This window comes from Mustela erminea, chromosome 9 (genome assembly GCF_009829155.1).
Source record: "Mustela erminea isolate mMusErm1 chromosome 9, mMusErm1.Pri, whole genome shotgun sequence".
NCBI classification, from domain to species: Eukaryota; Metazoa; Chordata; class Mammalia; order Carnivora; family Mustelidae; genus Mustela; species Mustela erminea.
This window is the reverse complement of record NC_045622.1, coordinates 85,547,105-85,560,661: the sequence shown is the minus strand read 5'-3', so window position 1 is coordinate 85,560,661 and position 13,557 is coordinate 85,547,105. Positions and strand designations below refer to the sequence as shown.

The window sequence follows — 13,557 nt, the reverse complement described above, 5'->3', positions numbered from 1 at the left end:
TTATAGAGGGGTAAGTTACATATCTATCACATAATTTAGGATTGCCTAAAATGTCTAGGGTTTTGTTTTGTTTTGTTTTGTTTCTTGTTTGTTTGTTTTGGTTAAAAACAAGGGTCTGATCAGGATATCTTTTTATATACTGAAGGCCTTGAACTTCCTTGGTCACACATGTGTGTACACACGCACTCTCTCTTTTATAATTTTAATTATACCAATTAGGGATCAGACCTTGGACACAGGAAGACAAGAAAATGACAAAAGCATGCAGGCAACAGTAAATTCTGGTTTTCATTTGTAAAGAGTCAGGGAGGATTGGCTCTGAACAGAGAAAATGAAGTGATCAGCCACCAGCATTTCGCAGTAAACTCCAAGTCCTTCAATGTCCTCTTTAAAATGGGAATAAAGGGGCGCCTGAGTGGTTCAGTGGGTTAAGCCTCTGCCTTCAGCTCAGGTCATGATCTCAGGGTCCTGGGATCCAGCCCCGCATCAGGCTCTCTGCTCAGCAGGGAGCCTGCTTCCCCCACCCCCGCCTGCCTTTCTGCCTACTTGTGATCTCTCTCTCTCTCTGTCAAATTAAATAAATATATAAATTTTATAAATAAATAAATAAATAAAATGGGAATAAAATGTCTATGACCATGATCCAGACTATTTACGTGCAACTATGGATTCTGAAAGCCCTTGGTAATTTCCTCTTTGCTTGCAAACTTGTAACTGGCATCCTGCCCAAATAGACCTTTAGTGATAATTTCTGAAGACAATAATTTCTGAACACAGTAATTTTCAAGGAACTCTGATGAGACCCAAAGTTTTTCTGTACAGGCTATTAGCCTCCTAGACTTTGCCGTTGTGGCTGGAGAGGAAGCCTGAACTCCAAAATCAAGTCTGGCTTCTTTCTTTCCCAGACCCAGGGCAAAATAGCCTCCCAAGTATTGCTGTTGACCGTTGGAAAGGCGCTTTCTCTGCGCGGAGTATTACTGGCACTTTCCATGGGGGCACTTCCACCGCAGGAGTCCGATTTGTGAAAGATGCTGAGGGATGGAATTCTGCCGCCAGCAGATGGAGAGGAGACTCAGGGCCGCGTGGTCCCTCCCACCCCCCCCCACTTCCACCCCCACCCCCCGGGATTAGCTGCCCCCGGCTCTGCTCAGGCGTACCCAGCCCGTGCGGTCCCCGCTCGCACAGCACCAGCCGCCTCTCTGGAGCGCGGACGCAGTCACAAGCCGGCCGCCAGCAGAGCCGCGCTGTCCCGGGCACCCCCGCGTGCTGTGTCCGCGGACCTGGGACCTCGAACCCCGGACGGCCGCGAAAGCCACCCGGAACGCGTGCATTTCTGTATGTGCTTATTCCACGTTCTTGTCTTGTCTTTCTTCCGTGAGCGGCCTGCTGGTTACTTTCAGGCTTAGTTAACCAAAAGGGAAACGCCGAAGAGGGGAAGCCCTAAAAAATGATTTAGACGCAATCCAGCCGCCCCCCCGAAGGAGCCGTGTTCACTGAGCGACTCCCCCCGCCCCCGACGCTGGCCCCTTTAAGAAGCCAAGTCGGTCCTGATGCTGCTGTTTGTATTGCTAATCCCCAGGAGCCCCGTTTAAAAAAAGGGGGGGGGGGGACCGGGCAGCTGTCTCTTTAAATGTGATTTCCTTCTATTGTATTTGAATCGTGATCAGGAAAAAGGAAATGAAACCAGAGACAGAGGGAAGCTGAGCGAAAATAGACCTTCCCGAGAGAGGAGGGAGCCCGGGGACAGAGGCACGGTCCCCTCCCCGCCCCCAGGCCGCCGCCCCCTCCCTGCCCTCGGCGGCGAGCTGCGCGCCGCGACCCGGGTCGAAGGTGCGAGGGACTCGGGGCGGCCGGGCGGGCGCGCACGATCCCCGCGGGCGGCGCGGAGCCGGTGACAGCGCGCGAGCCGAGCCGGACCTGGCGGCGGCGGTAGCGGCGGCGGCGGCGGCGGCGGGACCGGGATGGAAGGTTAAGTCCTGAGCAGCAGCAGCAGCTGCAGCCGCCGGGGCCAGGCTGCGCGCCCCGGTCCCCGCCTCGGCCGCGGCGCGCCGGCAGCCCGGTGATTCGCTCTCTCTCTTTGGCGTTTGAAGGGAGCGCGGTGACTGTCCTTGAGCGCGGAGGGGCGAGCTCGCCGCCGGAGCGCCGGAGCAAGAGGAGGCGCAGGAGCGGCGGTGGCGGCGGCGCCCGAGCACCCGAGGGGGTCCGAGCCCCGGCAGCCGGCCAGCCCCGCGCCACAAAGGGAGCGCCCCCGCCTCCTGGCACGCCACCTCCCTCCCCAATGTCCTCGGCCATCGAGAGGAAGAGCCTGGACCCGTCTGAGTAAGTGTGGCTCCCCTGCCCCTGCCACCCACGGAGACCACGGCCTCCCGCCCTGGGGCTACAGGGTAGCGCCGGCGGCGGGCGACAAGGCTCCAGGTGCGCGCCCGCAGCGTGCCCTTGGCTCCCTCTGCCTTGCGCGGGGCTCCCCCCTTAATCGCGGGTGGCTCTGGGGACTGTGGGAGAGGGGTAGGCACCCCGCGGCACGGAGAGGGGTTCGGCCTGGCACCTCTGCGGGCCCCTCCAGGCTACCTGGGACGCACCTCAAAGCCACCGCGGGCCAGAAAGTTTACACGGGAACAGGCACGGGGGGGAGCTCGGAGACGCGCAGGTGCAGTCCCGAGAGCGTTCTGGGCTTGGTTCTGCTCCCTTCTCACCTCTCGCTTCCTCGGTCCCCATTCTCTTTGTCCACTTGATCCTGGAAGGGGGGACATTCCAAGTGGAGGCCTCCCGAGTCCCCTACGGCCCCCTTAGCGGTGCGCGGGTGGAGCGACAGCCAGCAGCGCCTGGGACTGGCGGGTGAGGGGGTCCGAGCGTCCACCTAGGAGCTCTCCCTGGCCTCCAGAGACTTTCGAGCTCCTAAATCCGGAGTTAATTTGGGGTCCACTGATGGGGGCCTGTGAACCTCAAAAGTTAGTGCATCATTTTGTGTATAGGTGAATTCTGGGGGAGCAGTGGCTCATAGCATTTATCACAGTCTCAAAGGGGTTTGGGGTCAGGGAACGAGAGCTCTAATGAACATTTGCCGCATGTCTTTTCTGAGCTTTGTTGGTTTGGAATGTTCCCCTGTTCCCAACCTATACCTCCAATCCATTCTTTAGCTTTAACAAGGGGAGAAAGGGTTGTTTAAGATATCATTTTCCCGTCAGCGCAAATGCCCTTTTAAGATTCATTAGCTGTCTGGTATTGAGAATTTTTATTCCTTTGAAGTCCCCATCTAATCCTTTGAAGGGATTTGTTACACAGACCAAAGGAGCTGGTTAATGACTTGTCCATTTGTGCTTTTAAGAGGCATTTGTTTTCTCTTCTTTTCTTTTCCTGCTTTAAAGGAATTGTGCTTTCCTGATTGAAGTCTCTCCCTCCCCCAGTTCCAGCCATCTATGGTGTTTATATACCTGGGCTTTACCCTCAGTTACCAGCATAAACACTCAGCATGCTCTTATAAAATACAGGAAGTACCATGATCCGGTGAGAACATAAACATCACTCTTCAATCTTGAAGGCTCAGACCCCTGTTCTATAAGGGGCCAGGTCTGTTCTAAGGAAAAACACAGCTTCCTTCAACAAATGCTTGGGAGAAAAAGAACATTCATTTTTAAAACAATGTATCTCCTCAGAGGCAGGGTTTAAAGGGTGGTTTGCACACTTTTTTTATAAACCTAGAATTACAACTTCGCCCTCAGTTTTTAGAGCTTGGGCAAGACCCTAGTAATGCAAGAAGAGTGAACAGGATGTATTGGTGCCTAATGCTTTTTCGATCAGCAGAACTTAGTCACTAATCCTTTTATTAGGAGACAAATCTGGAGGTTTCAGTTCCCTGAAGGAGGTTTGCTCTTTTCAAAGTTTGTGCTTTTTCACTGAGGTTAGAAAATGGGAACATCCTAGCCTCAGAATACAGCAGGCATTTGCTGAAGAATGCTCATCCTTCATTTCACCGTGTGCCCCATAAAGACGGGGTCTACCTGGAGATGGACAAGCTAGTTGGGAAATTACTGTAGCACCTCCCACTCCCTCCTTTTATTGGATATTGTTGAGCAAGGATCCCAGAAATCCAGGCCAAAGTGATATTCAGGTATAAGATTCAGTAGGCTCCAGGAGAATATAAAATATTTGAGGGTGAATCCCATTCATTCATTACGTTGGAATATCCATGAAACATAATGTGATATTATCATTAATTACAGAAAGCTAGATAGAGCCAATATCTTATCCTGTCCTTTCCTATCTCATCTTGGACCGTCACAATAGCTCTTTGCTTAACATTTCTACCGTAGTGGAACACTGTCCTCCCCGATGCCTCATTGTGTATTTACTTATAAAGCCCACTTGGGTCATGACTACCGTCATCTCCTAGGTAGGGATACAAGTTTGCCTATAGGCATTTGCAAATGAAACATTTTACTTACTTACTTACTTATCTGCAAATGAAACCTTTAGACAGAAAGCCAGCCAGAATTCTAGAGATAGAGATTTCCTCTACCACCTACCTATGAGTAACAAGAGCGGTTCATTTTAATTCCAGGCAATTTTGCACCAGCAAAGTGCAGATTCTCCTTTTTCACAGATGGTTGGCAGCATCGCCATCAGGCCATCGAGTGTGGTCAAGGTTGCATGAGTATTTCTGGAAGCCCGAAGTCAGACCGTGGGCCGTGGAAAGAGAAGACACGCGTCTCTTAGTTGACGCATGTGAAAATGCTGGGGATATTATTTTTCAGAAGGGAGAATGGAAGTACTTAGGTGTAACCTGTGGAAACAAAGAAAAGCGAGTGAGGTTTCAGTGAATTTTTAAAACTATTTAAAGTCTAGAGTGTTTCAAAGAAAACTGACTTGGGTTTCACATTTTCTAATTCTAAGAAGGGATCATCTTATGAAGGACACTGACCCTTGGTCTACAAAGCGTGGACTTGGCTTCAGTATTCCTAAGTACTCAGGGAGGTGTGCACTTTCTAGAAAGAGGCACCTGAAATTGTCAATGTATGTGATCAACACGGATTACCTGTGTCTCATCTTCCCTCACTATAATGGGTGCTGAGCTCTGTGGGGCCCCGGCCAGTCAGGACACAAGGTCACCTGGCAAGTCAGTTTCAGCTAGAAATAGGAGATAGATTTATACTCTCAAGATACAGAGAAGCAAAGTCCCTTGGGGAATCCCATGGTTGGAAGTGCTCCATTTTAAAAAACATAATGGATTTAAAAAAAATAAAATTGTGTTTGAGTAAGATTCAAAAGAGCACTTACCTGTTAATTGTTACAAAGCAACAGGTATTTGGTTTTTCCCGTGTTCCATTTGGTGCGGGAATAGTTTCTTTCCACTCTCTTTTATTTTCTTCCGGCAAATAAAAATATTTATTTTAAAATGTAAAACAGTAGTATCCAGATCCCAGTGAAGCCAAGAGGACCTGACTTTTTAAACGAAGAAACACATCTCACAGGCTCGCTATTAGCAATTGCCTGCATGGAGATTTCAGTCTGTTTAATTGCCTTCCACTCTCTTGAAAATAATCATTACCCCTTCCTCATTTTCTTTCCTAAATCAGCTTTGTCCAAATCAGTTTTGCTGTTGTAAATATTTTCACATGCAGAAAGGTCTGCTTAGTGTCCCTTGTAAGTCTAACAATGGCCTTATTACCTGGGCTTTTTCTTCAAGGATTCACTCAGTAATAAGGATGGGATGTGGAATTTCTGTTAAAAAAATTAAAAAAAAAAAAAATATATATATATATATATATATATATATATAATTTTAAAATAATAATAATGAGAATTCCTAATATATCCTGATGGAATTTTTATTTGGAACCAAGAAAACAACCTCAGATAATCTTTGATTAGTTTCTTCTTTCTTCCTCACTTCTGCTTTTCGTGCAGTTGGGAAGGGCTCGGGGTAGGATGGCACAGAGATTCAACAGGGAACTTGCAGAGTTTGAGCCCTCCGGGTAGTGGGCTCTGAAGCTGGCAATTCTTCTAGCCTGGAGTGCCTCCTGTGGGGCTCAGCAGGGCCCTTGAGTCTAGGCCTGGAAGGAGGAAAAAGAAGGAGAAATGGCAAGAGACTGAAGGAAGGGAGGGTGGAAAAAAGAAATAAAAACAAGAGAGGGCAGAGGGCCCCAGAACGGTGCAGGGCTCGGGGCCGGGGTGCAGAGCCACTGGCATTTTTTTTTCCATAGCATCGAAGGTGGAAGGCCTCGCTCTCTCCTGTCCTGACCCAAGCTAGCTGGGCCCCTCTGCCATCTGGCCTCTGGATATGTAGCCCCGTCCTTTCTCCTGTCTCCAAACTGAAACTGTCCTGTTCGGCCCAGAGCGATGGCTCACCCCTGGTGCCCATCCCAAGGTTCTCCCTAACGCAGGTCTTCTTCCCAGGGAGCCAGTGGATGAGGTCCTGCAGATCCCCCCGTCCCTGCTGACATGCGGCGGGTGCCAGCAGAACATCGGGGACCGCTACTTCCTGAAGGCCATCGACCAGTACTGGCACGAGGACTGCCTCAGCTGTGACCTCTGCGGGTGCCGGCTGGGCGAGGTGGGGCGGCGCCTCTACTACAAGCTGGGCCGGAAGCTCTGCCGGAGGGACTATCTCAGGTACCCTCCCTCCACACCCCCAGGGGCCCCGAGCTGGGAGGGCGAGAGGCCATGGACAGCTGAGTCTCCGTCTAGCTCCTACGCTCCAGCCACCTGCCCAGATGTCCAGGCCAGAGGTTGGGTCTCAGCTGGCCTATGCAGAGAAGTCTTTGGCATCTCTTCCTGTTGGAGAGGCATAGTCGCAGGGACACATTCCTATGTCAAATACTAATTTTTTAGAAGTGAGACAATGATGAACATAAAATTCCCTACAGTAGTTCCTTTGAGGAGCACACCAGGGGAGGGGCCTGGGAGGGAATCACAGAGCTCTCCGCAGGAACCAGGAGGCTTGGGGTCGAACAGCTGGATGGTGGGTTCTTAGGGGTGCACTTAATGCTCCCAAATACATATATAGGTTATAAAAGATTCTTTTGTAGGTCTCTAATCTTACGTGATTTAAAAGCCCTGAGCTTTTGACTGTGACAGGGCAAAGGCTCTGAGATCAGCTGTTGGTTGAAGTCCTGGCACCACAGCTTTCTGACTGTGACCTGGGCCAAATTCCTTAGCGTTCCTCAGCCTTTATTTCTTCCCCTATAAAAATGGGGGTAATAGCAGCCCCTACCTCCAGGGAGGAGGTGAGGATTCGGTAGGGTAATACGTGTGAACTGCTTGGCTTGGTGTGTGAATACCAGATAGATGTTAGCTGCCCTTGTAACTAATCCTCATGACATTAAGTCTTTCCTGCCTAACGAACAGAAATGGAAGAGTGGAAGCAAAGGGGCGCCTGGGTGGCTCAGTGGGTTCAGCCTCTGCCTTCTGCTCTGGTCATGATCCCAGGGTCCTGAGATCGAGCCCTGCATCAGGCTCTCTGCTCACTGGGGAGCCTGCATCCCCCCCTCTCTCTGCCTGCCTCTCTGCCTACTTGTGTTCTCTGTCAAATAAATAAATAAAATCTTAAAAAAAAAAAAAAAAGAGTGGAAGGAAAAAATAGGAACACTACAACAAACACCCCGTGAGATAGGAGCAGAGGACATCTTCTGATGCTCTGGGTCATACTGTTGGCCAAGTGAATTTTCTGGCACTCAGTGAGTGCCTTTGCCCGGAATGTTCTAGCATTTCCAGTTTCATATTAGCTGCTGTGGAGGTAACTCTGTGCCCTCTACTGTCAGATCTGCTCAACTGTGTAGCTGTCAGTTTCTTGCCATCTTCCCGTGGCAAAGGGTCCGTGGAGCACGAAGCCCTAATGCATTAGGACCACCCAACCCGGAAGCCCGCCAGGCTACCTCTTCCTCCCAAACCTGCCCTCAGAGAATTTTTACATGAAAAAAAAAAATGCAGGCAATTCCACGGTGAAGGAAGCTTATCTGTTTACCCAGAGATGGATAGAATACGCTTCCCCCCTCCCTAAATTCTCTGATAAAGCCCTTGCACATTTGGTGGTTCGGAGAAAATAAGTTGAGTTTTCAATGACTGTGATTAGAATTTTGGTCCATTTTTTTATTAAGTTACAAGAAAATGGAACTGGGATAAATAGAGACCTGATTTTACTGGCTACCAGTTTGCCAAGTCAGTGCAGAAAGCAGACGGGTAAATGATTCCCATTGGGCCCCCTGACTACATCCCTGTCAAATCATTTGAATCTTATTAAATGAAGTGCAGATAGAGTCAGGTCAAAAGGAGGCCCGGCTTCTCCCTATCTCTATGGTTTTCTGTAACGTTCAAGAATAAACCCGGTGCCGCCTGGGCTTGTTCATCTTTTGCATTTTTAAAAAGAAGAGAAAAAAAATGTCTGGGAGAACCCAGTGTTAATTAACTTGTGTCTTGGTGACATGAAATAATTCTTCTCCCTGCTACATTCCTAGGCAACATGTTAATTAACTCTCTGTTAGTGCCGGCATTTCCAGCCATCCTTTAATATTTATATTATTGTTATTAAAATGGGCAGGAGAAAGCTTAAGACATTGACACCTCTTGACAGAGGAGAAAAACCTTTTTTTTTTTGCTTCAGGGATGGTCCTTTAGCCATGGACTTGCTTACCTGCATTCTTAATATATCTGGGAGCATCTTTTAAAAAGGCAAGAGTGAATAAATGGGGGGTCCTGTGATGGGGTTCAGTCCTTCTTCCCTCCCGGGAGAACTTCTCCCCCTCCTGAGGATTGCCCATGGCTGACCCGCCTGTTACACTCCTTTTCAGACATTTAGCCTCAAATATTCATGAGATCCCAGTGCAGAATCTAAACCCAGCTTCTGCTTGCTGCGGGTCGGTTGTGCTGCTGGGAACCTAGCGGTAGCTGCTCATGTCAATGCAGAGTCCCCAGATTATGTCAGACCCCTTTCCCACCTTTGTGTGCAGTGCACCCCCCAAGTGGTTTTATTTGCAACACCCAACATCTGCATCTGTTAGAGCCAAAGGGTACCCACTGCCCCCACATTGCCAGCGGATCTTAATACTGGCCGTTGACCGATGACTGGCATTGTAGGAACCTTGCAATCTTGCCTGGAGCCAGGCGGACTTCGAGACATAACTTACACCCTGGAGTCCCTGTGCCATCCTCCGGGCGCTCCTCTCTGAGGGCCTTTGCTGGAGACTGCAAATTGGCTTGCCTTCCTTCCCTTCTACCCAACTTCCCTTGCCTCTCACCGGCTTCCCCTGAGAATGATTCCTTAATAATTCCTCTCTTCGGGGTCTGCTTCCGGGATACCCAGACCAAGGCACCAGTTCTTGGTGCCGGAGGTGAAGGCTCAAATTAGATGTTAAGTCTGGCTTATTTTTCCTATTAGTAGAATCTTAGGCTACCAGGGCTGGAAGGGGCTGCAGAGGCCTTTTCTTCCAGTTCCCGTGCTCTACAGCTTATGACACAGACATCAGAAGAGAAGATGTCCTTTGCTCTGGGGCACCTGGCTCGTTAGAGGGACCTGAACCAGCCTCCCAAATATGAGTCCTTTGTCCTTCCCCTCATTAACTGCCTGATGTGCACTGTAATTTACCCCCAACTTCCCTTTAATAAATGCTCTCCTTCCTTAAGGGTCACACACCCCACGTGTTGGCTTCAATCCACGCACACTGTTTTGTTGGGTCGTTTATCCTCGCTCAGTCCCAAACTCAACTTACTGAACAGTCAGGCTTTCCACTCTGTGACCTGCAAGGTGGCAGCTTCCTACAGCTCCACCATCTGCTATGCTGGGAGAAAATGTTCTCCCCTCCCCCCCCCCAATGAGTTTGTCCCCCAGGTGGTGCCTCAAAAAAAATGCTCAGAGATCCTCAGATGCAAAGCGGGATTCGGAGGGAAATTAACCGGCCCAGGCTCCCACCACCAGCCCTTTACTCACAGACGGAATCTTCCTGCTTCCATTAATTCTGCCCAAATGTTTCCAAATGTGTCAATTGCCTGTCTTCCCTCCAGCCTCTCAGAATGTTCCCATCCATTCTCTGCTATCCTGAGGTGACTAAGAACGTCTGATAAGAAGCAGCATTAACCTAAGACAGTCCTAAAAGTTGGAGGTGGAAGGGGCGCGTTATCAGGCACGTGTGAAAATGCTTTCCTGTAGCAGGAAGGCGCCTTTTGAGTACCCCGACCTGTGCTAAAACAGTCATTGATGGTCGGTGCTTTGACAGTGCTCCCGTGATCCTTCTCGTAGCCCAGTGAGGCAGATGCTGGATCACTGCCACTTTAGAAGCTCAGAGGGACCCGAGGTCCCACTACGCTCACCCTGCCCTCAGGGCTGGTCCTGGATACGTGCGATTCAAAACTCACGTGGAGGGGCACCTGGGTGGCTCAGTGGTTAAAGCCTCTGCCTTTGGCTCAGGTCATGATCCCAGGGTCCAGGGATCGAGCCCGCATCAGGCTCTCTGCTCAGCAGGGAGCCTGCTTCCCCCTCTGTCTCTGCCTGCCTCTCTGCCTACTTGTGATCTGTCTGTCAAATAAATTTAAAAAAATCTTTAAGAACCTTGAAGTTTAAAAAAAAAACAAAACTCACGTGGAAGGGCCCCTGACCACACTGGCCTCTCTCCCAGAGTGTCTCAACCGGGAGGCCTGAGAAGGTGCATTTCTAGCAAGTCCCAGGTGAGGCAAATCTGCTGGTCCCGGGAACGCAGCTTGAGAACGAGCCACTGCCCTGGGTTCCACCGTGTCGCCTCTCCTACCTTGACAGTGAATATTTGCTTGAAATAAGTGACTGACGGAGACTTAGGGGAGTCTCGATTTCGGTATCAGAACAGAAGTTTCTCCAGAGATTCATGCCACTGGGGCAGCCAAGGACCTTGCAGCAAGCTCTTCTGTTCAGTGTGGAAAAAGGCCGTTGGTCTCTCAGATCTGCACCGAGTATCTCCTGTCAAATTCCCTCTGTCTCCTGGAAGCTGGGGCCCCAGAGAACAGTCATACGGAGGCGGCCATCTTAGCTTCGGGAGGAGACGCAGACCAGCCCTCTCCACGGGTGGGATCAGTAGTTGTTGCATGAGAGAATCCGGGAACCCCAGAAAGATGCCCATTTCACTGCATTCCTGCTCAGTTCCTCCTCAGACAGCCCCCAGAGATGTACTCCAGCTCTCCTTCTAAAATGGAAGTTCCCCCGGGAGGGGACACACAGTACATGCCTCACCTCTTAATTCAAATCACTTCAGCTAAGGCTCTTCCCCACAGACAAGGAGCCCCAGGGCAGCCTAGAGCAAGGAAAGCTAAGAAAAGGGGCAGGTTATGCCAAACACAGATGCCCACGGGTTGCAGCCTCCTCCTGGAGAACCCCCTTCCCTTTGGGAAAGACCCCGCGAGCTTCCTCAGACCCGCCTCTTCCTGGTTTCCTGACAGGTTGGACGTGAGCCCCCCGTATGGAACCCATCCTCAAGTCCTTTCTGCCAGTTTTGTGTCTGCCAATGTCTTCTTAGCTTTCTTTGTTTTACCCCCAGGCTTTTTGGCCAAGACGGTCTCTGCGCGTCCTGTGACAAGCGGATCCGTGCCTACGAGATGACAATGCGGGTGAAAGACAAAGTGTATCACCTGGAATGTTTCAAATGTGCCGCCTGTCAGAAGCACTTCTGTGTGGGCGACAGATACCTCCTCATCAACTCCGACATAGTGTGCGAGCAGGACATCTACGAGTGGACTAAGATCAATGGAATGATCTAGGCCAGAGTCCCCCAGCCTCTCTGGGCGGCGTGTTTCACTGAAGTCACTATCTCCATGAGGTCTTCACTCTTGGGCACTCTGGGGATTTGAGGGTGGGATGAGGCATTTCTTAGGGGATGGTGGATCTTCTGTGGGCACCGTGACACAACATCCAAGTGACATAATACAAGGGACAAGGCTTAAATCTGACAAAATGAGCAGACTTTAGGGAGAACTTATGGACAATGGCCACAGCCCCTCCATAGGAACTGACACAATTAGTGAAGGAAAGGAGCATCTGGGAACAGGCAGGCACATGCTATCATCCTAGAACCTCACAGCTACAGAAAGGGACTTGTGTAAAGACCCGTTAGGACCTTGACCCTTGAAAACTAGAGATGTGCAATTGATTTCTTTTCTTCCTGGCTTTTATGACAACCCTGCTCTAATCACTGTCCTCCACATAAGGCAAGGACAGAGAAGAGAGTGACCACCTCCCCAAGGCCTTCAGCTTTGGACCCCAGGGAAACTGCATGGAGACACATTTCAGTTGAGAATGGAAATGGCAACTTTTAACCAAACAATTATTTAAAGCAATGCTAATGAATCACTGTTTTTAGACACTCTGGTTTGGAGGTGAGGTGTTCCACAGATTGTTTCTATACAAATGTAAATCTAAAAGCAAAAGTTGTTCAACTATTTTATTATCTTAGATTATATCAAAGTATTTGTTGTGTGTAGTTAAAAAAAAAACAAACTGCGGACAATAAAAATGACAGACTGAAATGAAGTGCTGTTTACTTGATTATGAGTCATAATTTGGGATGGCAGGAAAATAGCTTTTCATACTGCAAAGGAGAAGTAAATAAGCAATTCACTTTTAGGTCAAATAAAAACTGCCATTTATTGCTAGGGTTTAGACAAGGCAGGCATGTTTCTGTATTACTAGCAATTATATAACAGGTCATCATGGAGCTCAGAGGGATGTAGAATAATTAAATTGTTATTGTAAAATGTGCATTTCACTTCATTGTATAGAACGAATGGAAGGCAAGATCATTGCCTTTGGGAAACCTGTAACCTAGAAAGGACACAAATACATAAAACAGATTCCCTTTGGGAGAGAAGGTAATTACCTAGCTTGAAATGTGGCAAAGATGCTGAGCTTGACACTTCGATTTTCCAAGACGTGTGTCTCAGGGTATTTTATGACAAGTGGTTAAGAGAACCTTACTTTGAGGATTTAAAGCAGGCCATCTTGGTTGGTGCCTTCGCCTTCCACCCTATTTAGGGCCCCATGAACTGACTCAGAGCGCCACCTGCTGGCCATCACCTCTTAGCGCGTTAGTTAAGACGGACTCAAAGAACCTAGATGGATATACTTTGTTTCATAAAAATATCGGCAAGCACCAAGAAGTCTTAATTGTGTCTAATTACCAAGACATCAGAAATATGTATCTAATGCTACAGCCAGTTAGCTTTGGTATCGCTTTAAAACCTCCATCACTTAGGTTTGTATTTTTTTTCCTTCTAAAGGTGAAATAATTAAGTGATGACTCTTGGTCTATAAAATGCTAGAAATGGTTGGGAAATTTGCTTATGGTGGCCTATTTAAAAGAAATCTAATTATATTGCATTGCAACTTAGGTGGTGGTAACTTGCTGCCAGTGAGGGGATGTTTGTTCTAAGTCAACAGAAGGGATGTGGTTCTTGAGTTGTGGTCTCTGAATCGGTAGTAACAGCATCACTTGAAATAAGTGATTTATTAAATTTTTTTAATTAAAAGATTGAACATTATTAAAAGTTATTAATTAAAAATGAAGATTTATGCGTTCTGCTCCAGACAAAACGGATCAGAAACTCTGG

General features: G+C 48.8%; 1 protein-coding gene across 2 annotated transcripts; it reads left to right on the top strand.

Moving 5' to 3' along the window:
- Window positions 1–1,177: 1,177 nt before the first annotated feature.
- LMO2 (LIM domain only 2) lies at window positions 1,178–12,481 on the top strand. 2 transcript variants are annotated; one of them, XM_032358118.1, is made up of 4 exons: window positions 1,178–1,335; window positions 2,091–2,319; window positions 6,394–6,609; window positions 11,493–12,481. In XM_032358118.1, exons 2-4 carry the CDS (start codon window positions 2,279–2,281, stop codon window positions 11,710–11,712), a joined length of 477 nt encoding a protein of 158 aa, XP_032214009.1. In that variant the 5' UTR covers window positions 1,178–1,335; window positions 2,091–2,278; the 3' UTR covers window positions 11,713–12,481. The 2 variants fall into 2 exon arrangements, with proteins under 2 accessions (XP_032214009.1, XP_032214010.1); XM_032358119.1 differs by lacking the exon at window positions 1,178–1,335 and adding an exon at window positions 1,837–1,968.
- Window positions 12,482–13,557: the final 1,076 nt, after the last annotated feature.